The sequence below is a fragment of the Cyclopterus lumpus genome, chromosome 16, assembly GCF_009769545.1.
Source record: "Cyclopterus lumpus isolate fCycLum1 chromosome 16, fCycLum1.pri, whole genome shotgun sequence".
In the NCBI taxonomy this organism is placed as follows: Eukaryota; Metazoa; Chordata; class Actinopteri; order Perciformes; family Cyclopteridae; genus Cyclopterus; species Cyclopterus lumpus.
Window position 1 is genome coordinate 4,399,050 of NC_046981.1, and position 20,381 is coordinate 4,419,430.

The 20,381-nt window shown below is 42.9% G+C and overlaps 3 protein-coding genes across 3 annotated transcripts in view; all 3 read left to right on the plus strand.

The window, feature by feature from the left end:
• Positions 1-2,703, plus strand: part of LOC117745311 (exostosin-1-like) — a 28,932-nt gene extending 26,229 nt beyond the window's left edge. The window contains exon 11 of the mRNA XM_034553547.1: positions 204-2,703. Coding sequence (XP_034409438.1) covers positions 204-389 — 186 coding nt within the window. The 3' untranslated portion in view covers positions 390-2,703. The remainder of the gene's footprint in view (positions 1-203) is intronic.
• Positions 2,704-5,399: 2,696 nt separating this feature from the next.
• Positions 5,400-13,114, plus strand: LOC117745531 (double-strand-break repair protein rad21 homolog A-like). Its single transcript, XM_034553926.1, has 14 exons — positions 5,400-5,551; positions 6,883-7,073; positions 7,453-7,582; positions 7,910-8,009; positions 8,108-8,214; positions 8,419-8,616; positions 8,707-8,832; positions 9,041-9,166; positions 9,533-9,756; positions 10,587-10,740; positions 10,874-11,019; positions 11,371-11,550; positions 11,716-11,799; positions 12,128-13,114. The coding sequence occupies exons 2-14, from the start codon at positions 6,930-6,932 to the stop codon at positions 12,317-12,319; spliced, it is 1,911 nt and encodes a 636-aa protein (XP_034409817.1). The 5' UTR covers positions 5,400-5,551; positions 6,883-6,929; the 3' UTR covers positions 12,320-13,114.
• A 507-nt stretch (positions 13,115-13,621) lies between these two features.
• Positions 13,622-20,381, plus strand: part of LOC117745356 (eukaryotic translation initiation factor 3 subunit H) — a 35,199-nt gene continuing 28,439 nt past the window's right edge. Inside the window, exons 1-2 of the mRNA XM_034553628.1 lie at positions 13,622-13,810; positions 18,802-18,958. Of these exons, the coding sequence (XP_034409519.1) occupies positions 13,709-13,810; positions 18,802-18,958 (259 nt within the window). The 5' untranslated portion in view covers positions 13,622-13,708. The remainder of the gene's footprint in view (positions 13,811-18,801; positions 18,959-20,381) is intronic.

The following is a 20,381-nucleotide window of genomic DNA, read 5'->3' on the forward strand; positions in this document are numbered from 1 at the left end:
GGTGTTAGCTGTTAAACCACATCATCAGTCATTTGTGAATTTATATTGAAAGTAAAATATGTGGTCTTCAATTTAAATAAACTCATGAATATTTACAACAGGCTCTAAAAGGTCAGAATAATTTGTGATGCATTATTCATTTGTTTGTTATCTGTTCTCTTTTCTATCTCCCCCTCCTTCTCGCCCTTCCTTTCACCCCCCAGAGCGCCCGGGCATCTCGGTGGGCTGACCCGGACCACTTCGCCCAGCGTCAGACCTGCATGAACAAGTTTGCCAGCTGGTTTGGCACCATGCCCCTGGTCCATTCTCAGATGAGGCTGGACCCGGTGCTGTTCAAAGACCAGGTGTCCATACTGCGGAAGAAGTACAGGGACATCGAGAGACTATAACCTTCCAAAGAAACACGGAGCCTTCCCGTGATTGCGTGGCCGGATCAGTGGAGAAGCAAATGGGACTGGGCACATGCGGAGGAGGAGGAACCGGAACAGACGTGGAGGACGCCACATGCGTGGCCGTGTCTCTTATGTGTATAGGTGGGAGAGCGGCGCACACACAGGTCCCACTACAGACACACAGGTCCCACTACAGACACGATGAGTACCACCCACTGAAGGACCCCAGAGGGCAGCTCGGCCTTGAGCGGTCAAAGGCATGAAGTTGGGAAGCGTAGCTTGCTCGTGTGTCCCAGCAGAGGCAATCCACTCGTCTGCGCTGCTCCGTGCACACAGGTTGTTGAAAGTTATCGACGATTAGGACTAAAGAGGATAACACTATTTTGGATTGTGTTTAGCTTTTCTTTTTTTCTTTTTCTTTTTAATACAGTGAATGAATGGCCAGCACTTCTCTTTCTGTATTGTCTTAATTTTAAACCAATAGCAGGTGGGCAAAGAGAGGAACGACAACCTGAGTTATGATCGTTGATTTGATATTCACAGTGCCTCGAGTTTATCTAACGGCGTTTGGGAGTCTGAGGAAAAGTCGTGGTGCAAATTGAGCGTGTTTTTGCTTTTCTCATGATTGGCATTATAATCGATAGAATAATGGATCTGGTAGTAAATCCTTCAGGTCAGCATTGCTTCTCTTGCTAAAGTAAAATCCTGATTTTTTTTTTTTGTTGATTTGTATTCAATTGACAAACTGAATAATCATTACGTGCCATTCTGACTGTTTATTCATGGGCAAAACTACAACAGTGTCACACAACTCTCTTATTTCCTTCGAGCAAGAAGTGAACATGTGCTGGCCAGAAGAACAATAGAAGATCATAGATCACAAGAGTTGCCTTGGTTAAGGGAGGCCAACCCACGCTCGAAACTAAAGAATGGATCTTTTTTTTGGGGAGGGGGGGCGAAGGATATTTATATATACGGCTATTGTCTTCATGCCATACGTGTCGTCCAGTGACGGCTTGGGCAGTAGCCGGTGCTCGAGGCTTTTACGGTCCGAGTTGGCATCATGATAAATACACTACTGTGTTTTCCACACTTGTTTTGAACAAATATCTCCAGATTGGCAAATAATTCTCTCCCAAGCAGTTGTGACGCTGTCAAAAGGGCACAGGGAAGACATTTTTGGATTTAAAAAAGAAAAAAAAGAAATGCTCTTTCATTTTTTTGGGGGGGGGGGGGGCATTTCCTCAACACATGTCATTTGTATCTGATTTATAACGGGCCATTCATCTCTGGGGGATTCAGATTGGCAAAGTGCGACGTGGCCTGGGACGAGTTCAAGAGGCAAAGTGTCACGGCAGGAGTCGGTGGAACACGAGGAGAATTTCTAATTTTTTGTTTTGGGGTTCCAATTGACAGTCGTGTTTATTTGTCAAAAAGACAAAATGGTCGTTGTTGGTAAGCTACATCTTCCTGTACCCTTCACCACAATATGTGCCAATAGATCATCCAGGATTTTCCCTTTTTTTTTTTTTTCAGCTCACACAAGGATTGACAGGAATTCCCCAAAACTATTTTCTGTCTATATATGAGAGAGAGAGAAATGTGTGCGTGTGTGTGTGTGTGTGTGTGTGTGTGAGAGAAAGGAGCTGCATGGTGTTTTTCACAGCTTGATGGCAAATAAACAATCCTGGTATGACGCAACGCTATCGAGACATCTGAATTTGGTTGTGAACAGAATCACATTTCAGAAATTAACTTGGTGCAATATTTTAGATGACAATTTTTTTTTTTGTCCCGATCTTCTCCTTCTTTGTGTTGTTTCAGAGGGCAAGGGGGTTATATATTGATGTGCCTTCAGAAGAAATACACTTATTAGTTGTTGTTGTTTTTTTTTTGCCCCATCTGCCTTGTGCAAGAAACAGGTCCCTGTTTTCACTATTGTTTTCTTTGTCAATATCCAGTAACATTTAACGGCTCCCTAAATGATTTAGTTTAACACTGGAATGCTACTAAGACTCATCACCACACATCTGATACCGACATTCCTGCCTTTTCTGTTGTAGGAACTACATTTCTGTTTTTACACGTACTGCCTTGTATTTCTTTACTTCCTGGTTGTCACGCGTGTAGTAACGCACATAATTCAATAATTCAATCATACACAGTATTTATCAGACAGGATCGCCTCCCGCTTCCTTCCTTCTCTTCTGTAACCCGCAGACCTAATTTTCTAGAGATTAAAATGGAAAGAAAGAGGGGAAGGGGGGGTGCGGGACAACAAATCCCAATTTTGTAAAAGAATTTTATAAAAACAAACCAAATATAAATAAATAAAGAAAATATTTGATATAAATTGGCTGTCTCGTTGTGCATTTATTGTCTGGACGTTTCATGTTTCTTGTCACCCTTTTGAGAATGTTTTGGTGTGTCTGCAAATATTGAATCCGACGTCGGGTTTCAGAAATGTATATTCTTTAAATCGGCGCTGTGCTGCAAGAGACGTGCGTTGTGATCCCTCTTCTTTGACCTGGTGGCGAGCCATTTTGAGGCATCCCAAAACATATTTTGAGTGTTGGGTTTATGCAGTGCGCCCACTGAGGGAGAGCCAAACTAAATAATACCTTTAGCTTCGTGTGTGTGTGTGTGTGTGTGTGAGAGAGAGAAAACCTTATCCTATGCCAAGAAACTGCTGTGTTTACATAAATCTGTGTCAGGATGATCGGTTTAGACATGCTGCATAAATAACAGCATCTATCCAGGATGATCCCATGGTGCATGAGAGCTGCCAACTCAGCTGCAGCAGCAGCTACGGGAGAGATACCCCCAAAACACACACACACACACACACACACACACCAAACTAGGCCAAAGTTTTCAGGCAAAAAGCTGTGCCGTTAAAGCTGGACCAGCAAAAATGATATAGGGACACACAAAGGAAAACCATGTGGACATCACACCAACACCACGTCCACTCTGAATGGTCTGTGGACCAAATCAGTAAAAGAAAAAACAAGAGATCCAAATGTGTAGATTTTTTTTAAATGTATTTGTTTTGCATGCTTTTAGAGGAAATAAGTGATTTGCGATAAACTGAGGAGTGAAACTTCGCTGCATTGGAGGGGTCCGTCTGCTGTCTGATTTATGGGTATGAGGATAAGCGGTATTGAAAATGGATGGATGGATGGATGGATGCAGTGGAGATGGGGCCCAATACGTGACTCCAGGCCAAATCTGACTAAATGTCCCCCCCCCCCCCCCCCTCTCTTCCTATCGGCTGTAAACACTCGGCCATAACTAAATTAAAAAGAAGCCCATTATTAATATCTAATATGTACAAATACAAGACATTGATTTCACATGATTAAAGGAATCTAATGCTTCAGTTCGTCTTTTGCTTGGATCCAAATCTGTTGCATCTTTTCAGCCCGTGTGTGTGTGTGTGTGTGTGCGTGTGTGTGCATACAATAATGCTTCAGAAAATCCGAAATCACAAGATATATATTTTTAAAATATATGTCACACAGCTGTGCAGATAATGATACACTTCTGGTTTTGGTGTGTGGAGAGAATCAGGTGTTGGGGCTTCGTGACTCACACCCCTGTACGTCGAGATGGCGGCTCGTCGCATGCACAGAAGCGTCGGTTCCTCAAGTGGTCGGTTCCTCTGAGGCTGTGGAGACGTCTGTGTCACGTGACGGCAGTCTGGAGTATGTCGTTTAGCAGATGGCAGCACACAACTGTCGGCATCCAGACACGCGGCTGTGCAGCTTTGTGCTAAAGCTCGATTTGTAATAAATCGGCAACGCATTAAGAAAAAAAAGCTCCATCCAGTTTTATGTTAAACACCATTTTAAATGCATTTATTATTAAATGCAATTGCGTTTTTTTGTAATTTGGCCCGATCAATAATACATTCCATTTAGCTGACGCTTTTATCTATAAGCGACTTACAATCATACACCTTATTAAGTGTCTTGCTCAAGGGCACACAGACCAGGACTATCCGGGGATCGACCCACCGATGCTCTGAGTGAAAGACGGACCTGCTCACCGCTGACCCGCAGTCGCCCATAGACTGAGGGTCAATATATCTCACAATGAGCCAGTGAGGATCATTGTGAGATATATTTCAATGAGGAAATGTGTAGGAGAGCGATGATGTCATTGTTTTCGTAGCATATTTGCACGGATTTCAATGCATTTAGTGAATTGCTGCTTTCCTTAAAGTAATAAATACGTTCTGCCAGTGTTATCATCCTGTGATTATGATGATTTTACCTTGTTGTTGTGCAGATATCCAGCTGTGCACGGGCGTTTATTGAATATGACTTAAAGGACTTGATGAATCTATATTTAACTATACGGGGACATGGATCCCTGCAGGTGTGTCACGGACGAGCTCGACCAGCCAGCGGTTCTAAGGCCCAGATGAGCCTATGGGGCAAATCTATTTTATTCCATATCAATTTACAATTTCAATGTAGATGATGGGACACAACTGAGGGCACAATGGACTGCTAATGCCTGCTGTAAAAACAAGAAGGTGTATGAGGAGTTTGTTTTAGGCCACTCTGTTGACGTACCGGATGTGAGTCACATTAGGTCCTGGATCACAACCACTGTTACAACACGGGATCAGCTGTTTTCAAAAGATTAGAGGCCAGATGGGACAAGTGGCCATGGGGGAGCAGAGTAGGCAGACAATCACATCCCCACAGATACAACAGCGTGAGAGGAAAGTGAACCCTGAAACAATAATAATAAACAACAACAACAGTTGTGTAACAATAATGAGTATATCAGATGATCCATTGTCACTTGCATGTGCACACAAAAAGAAAAAAACACACACAAACTGTGTTTTCGTGATCATAATCATATTGATTGATATCTTATGAATCACATGTCTCCGGTGAGCATTGTTCCACAGCGCCCCCTATCGGCGCTCGCAGCTGGCATTCGTCCGTCGGCCTCGAGCCAGACTCCTCCTCCGCCATTTTTTTTTGACTGTAAACATCCTGCCGATTTTAAAAGGACAGCGGTGAGCGGGAGGAAGGCGACTGGCGCCATCTTGGCTGTTTTAATGAGTACAACAGGGGAGAATTCGCTGGGAGAAATCACATAATCACCGGGATTTCACTGTAACGGGGGTGCCGTCGGTAAGTGCGTTTGCAGTGGACTTATTTACGCGAGGCTCCGCGTGTTCTCCCCGAGAGGAACCAAGCATGCACGTCTGCGCGGACCCCGCCGCGGCCTTCACTGTACGCCGAGCCGTTAGCCACCAGCTACCGATACAGTTATACCTGAATGAGGGGGAAAGTATGAGCCTGGTTCCGGCGCGCTTTATCCGAGTTATCACTTGCGAACCGTGTTTTTTTTCTCCCCGGTGTTTAAGAAAAGCTATATTATATTTAAATGAACTTTTTAACTCTGTACGAGTCGTTTTTAAAAAAAAAATCATCGCTCGTTTTTTAAGTTAGCTAGCGGCTAATTTAGCGTGAGTACATCCCACTTGATGGCGCCGTCTATTTGCTGGCGCCGACCAGCCCCTTGGCGCTCTTAACGCGTTACACCGTATTTTAAGTGCCCCGCGCGCCCTTTTTTGTCTTTTAAAAATGTTTAAATAAACTCGTATTTCTGCAAATTATGAATGAATGAGTGTAATAGTTTGTTAACGCGACCATCGGCAGACATGTGCATTTCCAATGTTTTCCTGCCTGACTTGAGGGGGGAAAATAGGCGGAACTTGTGTGGAAAAAGTCGGCGCTTGTATTTATTAAAATCTAATTTTATTGTGTGTGTGTGTGTGTGTGTATATATATCGTGTTTTCGATACCATACTTATGTAAAGGGATCGTTGAATAAAAATGAAGCACGAGAGACAAAAGACGGAGTTTTGAGGGAACATGAACGAACGACACGAGATTAGATGTTTCAATCAAAAACCGACAACAGACCGTCATCTGTCAAGAGGATAAACGTTACTTACTAATTACTCGTTAGCTCGTGTAACGTTGGCTCAAAACCAATTAGCTTAACGTTTCACATTTGCAGTGTTGTTGGTTAACTTGCTAAGAAGTGTGTGTGTGGGGGGGAGCCATGTTTTCCATTTAACTCGATAGTTTTATAGATTTTCCAGATTTGTTTGGGTTTATAATTTGGACTTTTTGTTTTTAAAACATCAGTTTTGGTGCCTGGTTCTTCTGATCGGTCTTCTGCTTATAACTGCTGCCTGCCTCATGGCATTTTGAGCACAGTAAAGATTATTATTATTATTCATAACAACTTTTAAGTGAAAATTGATTCTGTGCAGTAGTCAAGCTGCTGCTTTTTGTTAATGGATTCCCACATCAGTTATCCAGATATCATCAATAGAATTGCTGAATTTTATTAGCTGGTACAGTGCAGCAACCAGCACGTTTTGTTGTGCATTTAAAAAAAAAAAATCAATATCAACTAATCACTGATTTTAATTATTATTTTTTTGCAGGGGAACAATACCACAGTGTGATTGTGTGAGCCAGGGCAACCGGGGCGATGTTCTACGCCCACTTTGTCCTCAGCAAACGTGGGCCGCTGGCCAAGATCTGGCTAGCGGCCCATTGGGACAAGAAGCTGACCAAGGCCCATGTGTTTGAATGCAACCTCGAGAGCAGCGTGGAGAGCATCATCTCACCTAAGGTAACGAGATAAAAGTACAGTCTGTGCGTTCTCGCGGTCATGCTGCCGGCCTTGTGCTGTGCAGCCTCAGATCCTACGTTCTTGCATGGCTTTGTTCTGCTTTTATTTATTTTTGCCTCCCCAATTATTAAGCAGTTATTTTAATTAGATTGCAGCAGTTTAACAGTGTTTTCTTTATTGAAAACAACAAAGTGCATTGCCTACATAAAATGGTTAATTCCCAGTGTCCAGTACCTCATTGCTGTACAATGTTGATATATGCTGATGATACAGTTCAGTGTGTTTTAAAAAAAAAAAAAAAAAAAAAATAGAAAAAAGAAAATGTTCCCCCCTCAACATGCCTTGTAACATTTTTCCCATAAATGTTTTTCCTCCTTAGGTGAAGATGGCGCTGCGTACATCCGGCCACCTGCTCCTCGGGGTGGTGAGAATCTACCACAGGAAGGCCAAGTACCTGCTTGCTGACTGTAATGAAGCCTTCATCAAGATCAAAATGGCTTTTCGGCCAGGTAAGGAGCGGCGACAAGCCAAACTAGCACTGGAGCAAAGTGCTTTCTGTAATTTGTCAACTGAAGAAAGGGAGTTGTTGCTTTGTTGTTGCTTTTGTTGCACTGATACAGCCACAAGGCTGACAGCAAAACAGAAAATCGACAGACATGAAGACTCCAGTGTTTTTCCCATTTCTAACCAGCTGGGTTATACGAGACTAACGATGAGCCGCTTTCGATGTTTTTGACGTTTTTCTAAACAAAGCCTGACTGACAAGTCTTTGAGATATTTGATCGAGATCAATTGTGTGTTTTTATAACAACATTATTACTTCTATCTATATTCAGGTGTGGTGGATCTCCCTGAGGAAAACAGAGAGGCAGCCTACAATGCCATCACCTTGCCTGAGGAGTTCCATGACTTTGACCAGCCGCTTCCTGATTTGGAGTAAGTTAATTAGAGTTGGGACTTTGTGAGTTTGTTTCAAGTACCAGCTGTTGTACTCATTTTGGACGTCTCTTTTTTTGTGTTTTTTCTTCTAACAGTGACATTGACGTGGCCCAGCAGTTTACCCTAAACCAGAGCAGAGTAGAAGAGATCACAATGAGAGAAGACGTTGGAAACCTCAGCCTCCTGCAGGACAATGACTTTGGTAGGACACACTATACATTATGTGGTGTACACTGGCATCGCCTATTAAACATGTATGAGGAGACAATTGTAAATATCAATTTAAGTGTATTATACTGCAAGATCATGTAGGACGATGGAGAATTTAGATCTACCATTTAATTATTAGAATAATATAACTGTTGGATACAATATTATTATAATCTCTCTCGTCTGTGCTCTTCAGCTGACTTTGGTATGGACGACCGAGAAATGATGCGTGACGCCAGCACATTTGAGGAGGACATCATGCACGGCGCCTCGGCCTCAAACCTTTTGCTAGAGGCCGAACCCGGCCCAGCCACCCTCCCTGACAAATCCAACCACATGGAATATGATGACTTTGGCGATGCCTCCCTGGGCAACACTGATGGGGGGATGCTGGGTGAGCTTTGGCTACTGTTGAAGTTGTTCTGTGAGATCTTTTTTTTTTTTTTATGATTTACGTTATTAATAGTTAATTGTTATTTCCCAGTTGATAAGCTACTGAGCTCTGAAGACGGAGGAGGTATTTTTGACGACCCTCCAGCCATCACAGAAAGTGTCATGATGCCCCCGGATCATGGAGACGACGAGGACGACTTTGACAACCTCCAGTCGCGTGAGTGAAGGGACTCTTTGTTTGCTTTATTGTAAATCGTGTGAAATAGAAAATATAGCTTTTCCTCGTACATCGTCTCCATTCATGTCTTATAGCGTCGCTGTGTTTCAATAAAGTACATTTACTTGATTGTGTACACATGCGCCTCTGTCCCGCATTTGCGTAGTTTCCTGTTGACGGTGAATTGCAATTTAATTTTTGTGTGTAGCGGGCCCTGACAGCCCAGACTCCGGCCCGGCAGAGCCACTGCCAGCAATGGTTGATCAGACGGAACAGACCACACTGGTTCACAATGAGGAGGAGGCCTTTGCCCTGGAGCCCATTGACATTACTGGTAAGACCCGCCGTCAAAATGTTGAAAAGTATTCCTTCTTTAAATGCTTCACCATTTTCACACCACTACACAAGGCATATTGACTGCTCAACACTAATATTGGCTGATATGACTATGTACATGAAATGTGATTTTTGCCACATAGTAGAGATCTTGCTATACCTTTTTTTCCACGACAGTAGTTATCCCATACACATCTCTGGTTGTATTGAGTAGGAATGAACTTGCACAATTGTCCTAATGAAGCCCCGAAGTAATCTTTTTTTCTTCTTACTGCTGAAACGTTACCTTTTTATGGATGGGGAAAATGATAATGACGCAGCGAGCAATAAAATATTTTATCTTTTACTTTCTCCACGTCTCCAGTGAAAGAGACGAAGGCGAAGCGCAAGAGGAAGCTGATTGTCGACAGTGTGAAGGAGCTGGACAGTAAGACCATCAGGGCTCAGCTGTCTGACTACTCGGACATTGTCACCACCCTTGACCTTGCACCCCCCACCAAGAAGCTCATGATGTGGAAGGAGACCGGAGGCGTGGAGAAGCTCTTCTCTCTGCCCGCTCAGCCCCTTTGGAATGCCAGGCTGCTCAAGGTGACGCATCCGTGTTAGAAATATGCGTCTTTGTGAATAAACATGTACACGCATCACCCACTAGCACGTATTTGACAGCGGTTTTGAAATCACTGACTGGCGGTATTACCGCTTTGGGAATGGTGCTGAGCAAGCCGCACCGGATGTCTGACTCCCCCAAATAGGTCAAACTCGGGCACTTTTTAATGGAAGAGGAGAGAGTAGATTTATAATATTGTATCTTTCATTGACATTCTGTTCATGTTGTGGGATTTAAAATGAGAACATTAAAGGAACGGGAGGTGGGGGAAGTGATTGGTTTTGTCTGTCTCTTTTCCCTATCCTCTCAAACCCACACGTTGCCCCTCCAGAATACTGAATGGTAAAACGTGTCGATGCATAATTTAACAGAACCCCGTTTCCTTTTGTCTGACATCAGTCCTCCCAAAAACCCTCCCGACTCGTGATGTGTGGATTGCAGTTATAACTGCGGGCACACGGCTAATCAGTGGGGTTCTAATTAAACGTGACTGGGTCACGGGTGGCTTAGATAATGCATCGTTAATGAGGAAAAGGGGTAAAACAATGACGTGGACGATTTCTTAAAAACAACCGGGGCTCTGGGAATGAACCTTGTGTTTGAGTAATGCGTCACTAGAAGCCTGTCGGTTCAGCGTGTGTGTGAGATGATTTATGTACATGTGAATTCAGATGATGTCAGCTGAGATGCACATGTACCTTCTTCCCCCATGTGTTTATATTGTACTGGTGACTTTTTGTAATGTAGTTTCTTTTTTAATTTTCGCGATAAAACTTTCAGCCAAGTTTAATTGTTGAATCTCTGATGTCAGATGTTCACACGCTGCTTGACGCCTCTGGTGCCAGACGAGATGAGGAAGAGGAGAAAGGGCGGCGAAGCAGACAGTCTGGATGAGTTCCTCAAAGAGCTGGAGAACCCAGAGGTGCCGAGAGAGGAGGTCCTGAGTCAGCACAGAGATGTCATTGGTAAGACGTGTTGGGAGAGACGAGAGGAGGTCCTATCCCAGACATGTCACCAGTTATTGAATAAGGCGGTTTCATGTTTCATATTCCCCCCTTTTTACATTTTTATTAACAATCTCCCTCATCCGTCCCTCAGACCAGACTATCATGGAGGAGCCCAGCATGCTGGCAGCCTCTGCAATGGAGGGCAGTAGGACGACCCTTGACGAAACGGCCATGCCCCCTCCGTCTACCCCTCGCGGTGTTAAACGCAAGACCGTCGACAAAGAGGCCGCCCTTCCCGTGAGTACCTGTCGCCTACAATTTTATTTCTCTCTTTCGAAACACTGCAATTGAGTTTCCATTATGTTTCCTCTGCACTTCATGTGGAGGTGGCAAAGTGTAGAAAAAGTGATGTTTTCAGTGCTTCAGCATCTGATGACAACCACCCCTTGATACTACTGAATCAGCTGTTTTCAACTGGATTTGACTTTTTAATCGGGTCACATTGCTCTTATCTGTTATCCAATTGAAATATTACCCCAGATGGTAGTTTTAGTTTTGAAGCAGTACATTTGGGAAATGCTCACCATGGAAATTGAGTGTAACATGAAACTTAATTAATTCGGTTGCATCCTGCTTTTCTGTTTTCAGATGGCGCCCTTGGAGCCACAGCATGTGGCTGACCGCTCCATCTTGTCTCAGAGGTTAGACATGCCTCAGGTGGATCTGCCCCCAGAGGAGAGCAGCCTCAACCTCACCCAGCTTGTCCCCGAGCTGGACCTGCTTAACGAGAAGAGCAAAGACAAGAAGGATGATAGCGATGAAGAGGAGGTGAGTTGGAAATGCCTGCTTTCCCCGACGCACTGTAGTTGGCGGTCGTCGTTTATTACAAACTCTCGCAGTTTAGCGAACATGCCCTTTTTTTCTGTAGAGACTTTTATTTTGAGTGTTACGAGTTGACTCCAGTTGATGCTGATGACTGTCATCTGTTCTCAGGACGAGGATGGTCAGACTGGAGACCAGGATCAGGAGGAGAAGAGATGGAACAAGAGAACCCAGCAGATGCTGCACGGTCTCCAGGTACAAAAATAAAATTATATATATATATATATATATTTTTTTTTTTAAGTAGACAGTTGTCTGTATTTTTTTAATCTGATTGTGTGATAAAACTTTGAGAACAAAAGCCGTACATCAGAAGAATTAAGCCCTTTTTAAAAATAATTTTATTGATGCTTAAAATCTATCAATCTAATCCTTTTTTTTTGAAAATGTTTGCATGTTATACTTTTTTAAATCTTTTTTTTTTATTATTATTGTAATTTTGTAACTTTTTAAAAAATTTATTATTGTAATTTTTTTTTAACAAAATTGTGCTTCTGTTCCCTTTTTCTTTCTTTTTATTTAGCGCGTCATGGCAAAGACCGGTGCCGACTCGGTTAGCCTGCTTGAATTGTGTCGGAACAACAACAAGAAGCAGGCCGCTGCCAAGTTTTACAGTTTTCTCGTCCTCAAGAAGCAGCAAGCCATCGAGGTCACCCAGACTGAGCCCTACAGCGACATCATCGCCACCGCTGGACCAAGATTCCAACTTATTTAGACATCGGAAGAACGGACAAACACTCTGCTTGCAACAGACATACTTTTTTTTATTTTTTTTATTTCTCAACTCAACATTTTGACTTTTTTTTTTTCTGTCCCATTTCTTTCTGGGTAAGGGGGGGGAGGGGGAAACGGGTTGGAAACTTTAAAAAGAAAGAAATGATTTGACTGTACAGGTGGAATCATGCAGTGTTCATTTGGTTGAAACGGGAGTGAGGCAGAATGTTTTAACAAGTATATTTATAAAAACAACCCTTTTTTCAGTCACTGATTTGTAAGCTTTTTTTTTTCTTCTTTTTTATAAATTAAATTTTCATTGTCTGCTCATTTTAGAAATCATCATACCATTGGCCCTCACCTGAATTATTGCAGATTTTAGATAAAAGAGCCCTGTATTTTCACATGGAATCCTGTATTGACTCTGTACATGTTCTGGAAAGGTACTGTTTTATTGCTCAGAAGTGTAACCTCTCCCATCTTCTCCTTGTTGCACTTGTAGTTTCATGATAAACAAAATGATTAATCTGTCAAAACATTGGGAAGTTATACCCGGCTTTCAATATCATGTTTCAGATGTATAATTCAGGCAGTTAATCTATTCAGTTTTGTGATTTTTCTTTTTTTTTTTTTTTTTTTTTTGTACCCTACTACGTTTATGCTTATTCATCTTTTTGCATTATGTAACTAGGTAATGTTCTTGTTACAGTTAAGTTCAGTATCCCACCTTTTTAGTCTTCGGGTAACCTCTAGTTGTGATACATCTGTAAAGATTTGAAATAAAGTGTTTTAAGTACTTGGTAACTAGATATTATTCATTCATAATGCCGGTTTCTAATAATGGTCTTTAAAGAAATGTTAATATTATAGAAACAGTAACCCTTTTAACTCTCCTTTTGACTTGATGACAGACTAACAATAATTTTAAAGTCCTCATCTATTCATTGCAGGTCTTATTGTAACAAGGGCAACGTTGGTCATGGTAGTATTTGGCCTCCATCCACTCGTTCTGTAGAAAGACTTGCCAGTATATATATATATATATATATATATATATATATATATATATATATATATATATACACATACACAAACGTGTGTGTGTGTATACATACATCCCATCCATCCAAACGTGTGTGTGTGTGTGTGTGTGTGTATACACACACAAACATTTATCTAGCTATTATGTCAACGGCCTAATTAATCAAAAGAAGCTCCCTTATTTATCCACCAAACAGCTGTTGAGTTAATGCAATCTACCGGATGCGCCTAAAGGCACCACCTCGACTTTGGCCCTTGTTTCTCTACGGACAGGAAAGCAGACATCTTTACCGGAAACGTCCGTCCCGGAAATCTTTCCTCCCTTTTTTCCGCGTGTGGCAGCTTAGAGATGGCTTCACGTAAAGAGTCCGGCGCAGCTTCTACCTCTGTGTTGGCTTCTACAAGCGGCACTTTGGACTCTCCGGTCAAACAGATCCAGATTGAAGGATTGGTAAGTGTTGCTACGTATTTAGTGTGTGGCGGACTACACCGGGACCGGGTCCCGAGTGTTACCGGAGCTGGTCGCTAGCTACAGTGTGAGCATCGCTATGGCGGACAGATGATGTAACGTTAAAGCGGTGTTTTGTTACGCGTATTGCAGTTTATTACCGTAGCGGATGCCTGTTGTGTGTATATATTAAGTTACTCAAACCTATATTGTATTGACAAATAAGTCATATGTGCAGTTTAAAACGTCCCAACCGCTTCAAAGGCTAATAATAAGCTAACCGTTTTAAGTTGCCGTTATCTGATGCTATTGTCGTGAAATCGAAGAGGCGTTTGATTCTTAAACCAGAACCTCCCTAGTTGTGTTTTCTAAAGGAGCACTCGGGGTGAAGTATTGTACTGTTCACCCACAATAAAACAAGACTACGAATAGGAGGAACTTCCGGCGTGCTCGTTTGTAGACATTCGGCTCCAGTTAATTAACTGTAGTAGCTATAATCATATTTAATCATTAAGTAATCATCACACAGTTTCCTTTCCAAATGGCCCATGTGCCTTCTTTGAGACCGCATCTATAAAGTTTGATTCATAGTATCTCTAAATCTAGTTTTTAATGTATCATAATAATTCGATTACCTATTGGAGCAACATTTCAACTGTCTGAATACAGCAATGTAAATAATAACGAATGGCACGAGGCATGTGCTCCCCACTCTATTGTGTCCTGAAAGGTAAAAGTAGAACCATTTTCGACTTTAATTCAACACAAACCTAAATGTTGTAATATTTATATTCTGTAGTACCTCCGTATAAACAGCAGAGGTCAAACGTGCCTCACTGCCGGGCTCTGATCGCCCACCTCCTGCCCTCCACTGCCTGGACACCAAGCAGCTCATTTGCTTGGTGTGCCTGAACGCAGTTTGCAGGACTTAAACTTGCCAGCTGCTGCCTTCCTTTTTATCTCCCTCATTAGAGCTCCCCCAGAGTCTCGAGGCCTAATTTCAAATCTAAATATTTCACCTCCAATGTGTATTATTTAGACATCTAATTAGTTAAAAAAATAAAATAATTGTCAACCAAACCTTTTTAACTCTCAGTCTAAATTAAAAACCCGTCGAGAGCCGTTCAGCGCGTGACCTCATTTGGGTTCAGATTGTGGAAGGAAAGGTGTCTTATTTCGGGCTACGTGTTATGAAACGCCGTTTCACCTGAACGCATTGATATGCTGTTGTTGCGTCATGACCCGGCTCTCAGAGGTTTAGCTGGAGGGTTGCCCACAGACATCGCCACAGCTGTGTGGGAGAATTGGATTGGTTCCTTGCTTCTGAAGAGGTTCTCGTGGCTGCCGTTGCCACAGGAGTGGAGCGCTGCACGGCGACGGGTTCCATTAAACACCTACTGAGATCACACGACTGCGCCTGTGTGTTTGGAGAAAAAAAAAAACCTGTACTTGATTCATTTTGATGTATGACTCACGTCAGACCCAGGACTTATTCACATACCAAGAATTAAAGAGTCAGAACACATTTCACAGAGCATTTGAAAGCTTTGGGTGACAAAAAAAGGCATAAAATGTCAAAATTAGGTGCTTTAAAAAGATTATTTTAACGGGCAGACATTTTCTTTAGATTTTTCAGTCCTTTCTCCCCCCTGAGGATTCTCCACTTGCCTCCGGTCTTTACGCCTGGGCTCATCAGGAAGTTGTTCACACAAGAGATAACTTACTACCCCATCTGTTCAGTACAGTTACTAACTTTTTTTTCTTTCCCTTTTCTATCTCGGACTATGTCGCACTACAATTCTGACGTGGCCCAACACAATCAAGCTCTCTAAACTCTACGATGCGAGCAATTAGTGTACCGTTAAAAAAGACATTCCTTAATTACGTTTGTAAAAATAAAAAAAAAGCCTGTGCCGCGTCTTCGTCAATGGCGCCTTAATCCAATTCGAGCCACATTACAACCATTATTATCTGAGAATATTACAGTTTGTCTACACATCAGTGCGACTAAAAAAAAAAGTCATTACGGGATCGTCTCTCTTGCTGTACTTTCTCATAAGTTGAGCCCCGTTGTGGAGGGAATATAAGCCCTTTTGTGAGCAAGAGGGAGAAGATTTATGATGAGAATTAAAGGCAGCCAACAGGGGATTTGGACCGCAATTGATTTTGCACAATTCAATTTTAAGCTTGTTGATTTATAACACGCTGTCCACATATCAATCTTGGGCCTCTCCACATGAAGTGAGCTCACTGGGCTAGCGCGTGCGTGTGTGCGTGATCTAGCAGGCAAAGAGGTTATGTGTGTGTATTTGTCCAGGTTTGTACAAACGTGGGGATTTCCAGGCTTTGCTTACAATACCTTCTGGCATTCATTCAGCAACGGGAAGCCAACGCAACAAACCCACTGAAACCCCGGTTCGTACCGACCTTCCCTTTTTGTTCACAGCCCCTCTTTAAGGCATTTTCTGTAGATGCAGGACTTTACCTTAAGCTCTGCTGCAATTTAGCTTTATTTATTTGACTTTCTTGGAGTTGTTTTTGGGCAATTGTCCATCATAAATTCTGCGTCACTGCCCATTCTGAGGCTTTCTCGCCGCCCTCTTCTCCGTGTCCCTACCTCAGTCCTCATACTCACCTGGCCCCTTCCTGCTCTCTTTTGTCATAATTTTCTTCTTCCGTCTAGTTTCTCACATTTTCTCTCTCGCCATCATCTCCCCCCGACCTTTTTGTTTAGACCTTTCTCTCCTCTCAGTCAGAAAATCCCAGGCAGGGAATGAGATTTGTTTTTCTACCCACTCCACCCCATATCACCCCTCCTCCCCCACTAGCTCTTTTACTTGTTGCATGACAGGTCCAGCACTCCATTGAAATAAATCATCTCCCAAGACAGATGCGTGCGTGTTTGTTTGTGTGTGTGTGTGTGCGCAGGTGAGTGCCTGAGCTAGTGAGACGAATAAGGGCTCCCTCACGGTGATGATGTGTGTTTTGTTGTGAGCATGGCCCCAGGACTGCCACCCAGCTCGTGTGTGCGTGTGTGCGTGTGTGTGTGTGTGTGTGTGTGTCTGTATGTATTATTAATGCCTCTGGCTGTGACCTGCCCACACTGTTATCGGTGTGATTTATGCTCTCCCGCTCCACACAGTGGTTTCGGCTCCTTGTGCTCTTCCTGTTCATTTAGACGCTTTGCCTTATTCTCTACTCCTTGCCTCAGCTGTTTTTGCTGGTCAAGGTTTCCCATGATTGGTGTGTGTGTGTGTGTGTGTGTGTGTGTGTGTGTGTGTGTGTGTTAGCCCATCCTTGGTGTCGGGGATGCAGCATTGGAGCTTAAACCAGCTCTTCAATTATGTGCAGACTTGGCCCATTTATATCTGGCATTAAATATTAAAAGCATACGATGATGCATGGACACCATGTCCAGATGAAGCACGGCATTATGGGATATCAGACTACAGGTCCAAATATACCCTCCTACTGTACGTGGGTTGCATTTCCTTAACATTTTCCCGTTTGCCCTCCTTACTTATTTTGTGTAAGGACATGTAGATTATGTAAAGGCTGCACACATTGAGGTTCAACATAATTTTACAGAAAGGAGAACATATATGTGTTGGAAACGGCCTCAGCGTCACGCCTCAGTGGACAGTTCCCTTGGCAGCGGGTTGACTGACATCCAAGGGCCGGTTCTTCAAGGAGACGCTGTCACTCCTGGTGAGCTGCTGACAGAAGCCCACCAGGTTCGTGTATTCTGTCGTATCAAATATGTACAGTACAGAATTCTACTAGATTTGACGTGATTTTTTTTTTTTTTTAGAAACTGTGTTACATAACAACAAAAACAACAAAAATCAAGGGATCCATATCAAGATTGTTGTTTATGTAATGTTTGTTTTTTTGTTAAAACATGTTTCTGTCAACTGTTATTGGAGTTTTAAAATCCAAAATATCTGCTTCAAGAATTCTGTTTTGGGAGGGCGTTCGCCGTTTCCTCTTTGAACGCGGACGCTGGTTAGTTTAGACAAATAAAACGTCCATTTCTTTGATTTGGTTATTACAATATTAGCACAAGTCAGAACTAACTTGAAGGACATGCATACAGCCACTGGAAACTTCGGGTTTTGTCCCAAAAGGTGGTCTATCGGGTGACTGGAGACCATTTGAGTCCAGAGAAGTCATTGTCATGTTTGAGTTTATTTAATCTTTAGAGTATGGCCAGACCTAAAGGATGGGACATGGTCTGTGGCGTTGATGCAATGCTCAATTCAATAATAGTTAATTATCACTTGAACTGCCTCTTGACCATTCATATTTTCACAATAATCTTTTCCTAATATGTCGTGGGCTTAATATTAGCTATGGCCTGAAGTAACTGTTCAGATGTGTAATGAGTTGAGGAAATTAAAATCAGGATGCAATCATTTGTGATGTTTCCTTATTGAATATGTATCACAGTTTAATCAACATTGTCTAATGCTTTTCTGTACGCTAAAAGAGAGTTTTAATGCTTTCTGGAATAAATTGTTATGGTTTTGCCACTTTCTCCATTGGTATTAATTTCAATAGTTGAATATATTGCATGTGATAAAATACAATGTCTAAAAGAACACGGAAAGAAATGCTGCAATTCTGAAGCTGGAAGGATGAAGAAAAAAAAAAAACCCAAGCAGCTTGGAAAGAAATTTAAACACCTCAACCAAACTAACCCCGACACAAACTAATGAGCACAAATCAATATGACGAGCAGAGGCGCAAATGAATTGGATAACATAAATCAAAGGACAATAAAATACAATAACAAGCGGCGCTGTAACGTGCTCAGAATGCATAAACAATGGTCGCGATGAATAAACTAGCCCCGGTTCAGAAAATGAAATCCATTTCTCCGAAACTGTTATTGAAAGGAGCGTTCGTATCCCTCCCCCGTTGCGATGGTTTGATACTTTCAGTGATGGTGGTCTTGCTGCTTTTTATTTTTATTTATTTATTTTTTTTAACAGGTGTTGCTGAAGATTATCAAGCACTACCAGGAAGAGGGCCAGGGCAGCGAGGTGGTTCAGGGCGTCCTGCTGGGCCTGGTCGTTGAGGACCGGCTGGAGATCACCAACTGCTTCCCCTTCCCCCAGCACACCGAGGATGATGCCGACTTCGATGAAGGTAAATGAGAGCAGTGTTTTTATTGTCACACACACACACACACTAATATCGCAACAACAGTCTGAAATGAATACCTGTTAAGCACCAGTAACACCTGTCTCTACGAAGGCTGGTACATTTTGAAGATGATGGTATCTTTGAATGCTTCAGTAGCAAATGGACTTTGGTTTTGGCTTGGTCTCAATTTGTTCTTATCTTTTTCCTTTATAAAAATTCTACTGAATGCCATGGCGAATTGCAAATAGTTTTTTAATTAGCGCTAGAATAGAATAGTTGAGTATTATTTAAATTTGACCGCATTCCTTGACGGACGAGCAGTAAACCGAACACCACGGGAGCAACTGGCCATGAAATCCAGCCAAGCTTGTGGCTCGGAAATAAAGATTTCCTCCAAAGGTCTGATGGGGAAGCAATATATATCGACGACCTGTGTTGGTTCACACAATGGGCTTTTCAGTTGGACCGCCGTCCTTAGAAATTGCAGTTCCATGAAATTGCGACGAACCATAAAGAAACACCAGACCATCAAGGCCAGCGTCCGTGATGCAATCACAGCAACAATTTTTTGAATGTCCGTGTGGGCTTACGGTGTCACCAGACACGGCGTTGAGGGCAATGTCGACTTTTAATTAAGCTCAACTAGACGCTGGGTGTCCTACGCTGTCGGGGGTTGATGCGTGAGGGCGGTGGCGCGAGGATGGAGCGGCTCCGTTGTTTGGTTCACAAGGTGGGTCGTGCGAACGTGCACGGGATTCCTTTTACAAAATTTCCTCCTGCCTCCCCGTCAGCTTTCATGTCAAAGGATGTCATGTCCTCTGACCTCAAGCCTTGTTGTTGTCCGCTCCTTGTTAGACGGGAAGGAGAGCGTGTGCGGGGAAACCGAGGAAAACATCCCGCTCTTAACAGGCCTCCGCTGCTAAAGAGCAACCGTCAGAAATTCTGCACGATACACGAGCGCCAAGAGTGGCGTACGGTCGTTAGTGTCAGGAACGGCTCACTGTGTGTGTGTGTGTGTGTGTGTGTGTGTGTGCTGGTGAGCTTCCTGGCCTGTGGTGTTGTTGACTTTTTGATGCGCCGGGTTTTCCATCCGTCACTCCACTTTTTAGTTAACGAGGGCGCTTTGCCAGGAACGCTTGGAAAGAGAACCACAACAGAATTCCTCTCTGCACCCGGCTGGTATCATGTCGCCGCGGAGCCACGTTCCCAATGGAAACCGCATGGGAGTCGTTCACGTCGCGCTTGTTGCGTGGGCTTTCTCTCTCTCTTTGAATCCACAGTGCAAGAACTGAACACTCCCAACGTTGACTACGGAACGCTCCCGTCCCCGTCTACAAAGTGTGTTCTTTTTCAGAAAGGAGTCATGCGACACATGACTTCATCCACAAAATAACATCTCTCTCTCATTCTGTGCTGAAGTTCTGGC

Bases quoted from the DNA above. Each gene is read 5' to 3' on its own strand.
- LOC117745531 (XM_034553926.1), top strand. From the start codon at position 6,930: ATGTTCTACGCCCACTTTGTCCTCAGCAAACGTGGGCCGCTGGCCAAG. The intron at 9,167-9,532 runs GTAAGACCCGCC...CCACGTCTCCAG, and splicing joins GGAGCCCATTGACATTACTG to TGAAAGAGACGAAGGCGAAG. The intron at 11,800-12,127 runs GTACAAAAATAA...CTTTTTATTTAG, and splicing joins AGATGCTGCACGGTCTCCAG to CGCGTCATGGCAAAGACCGG.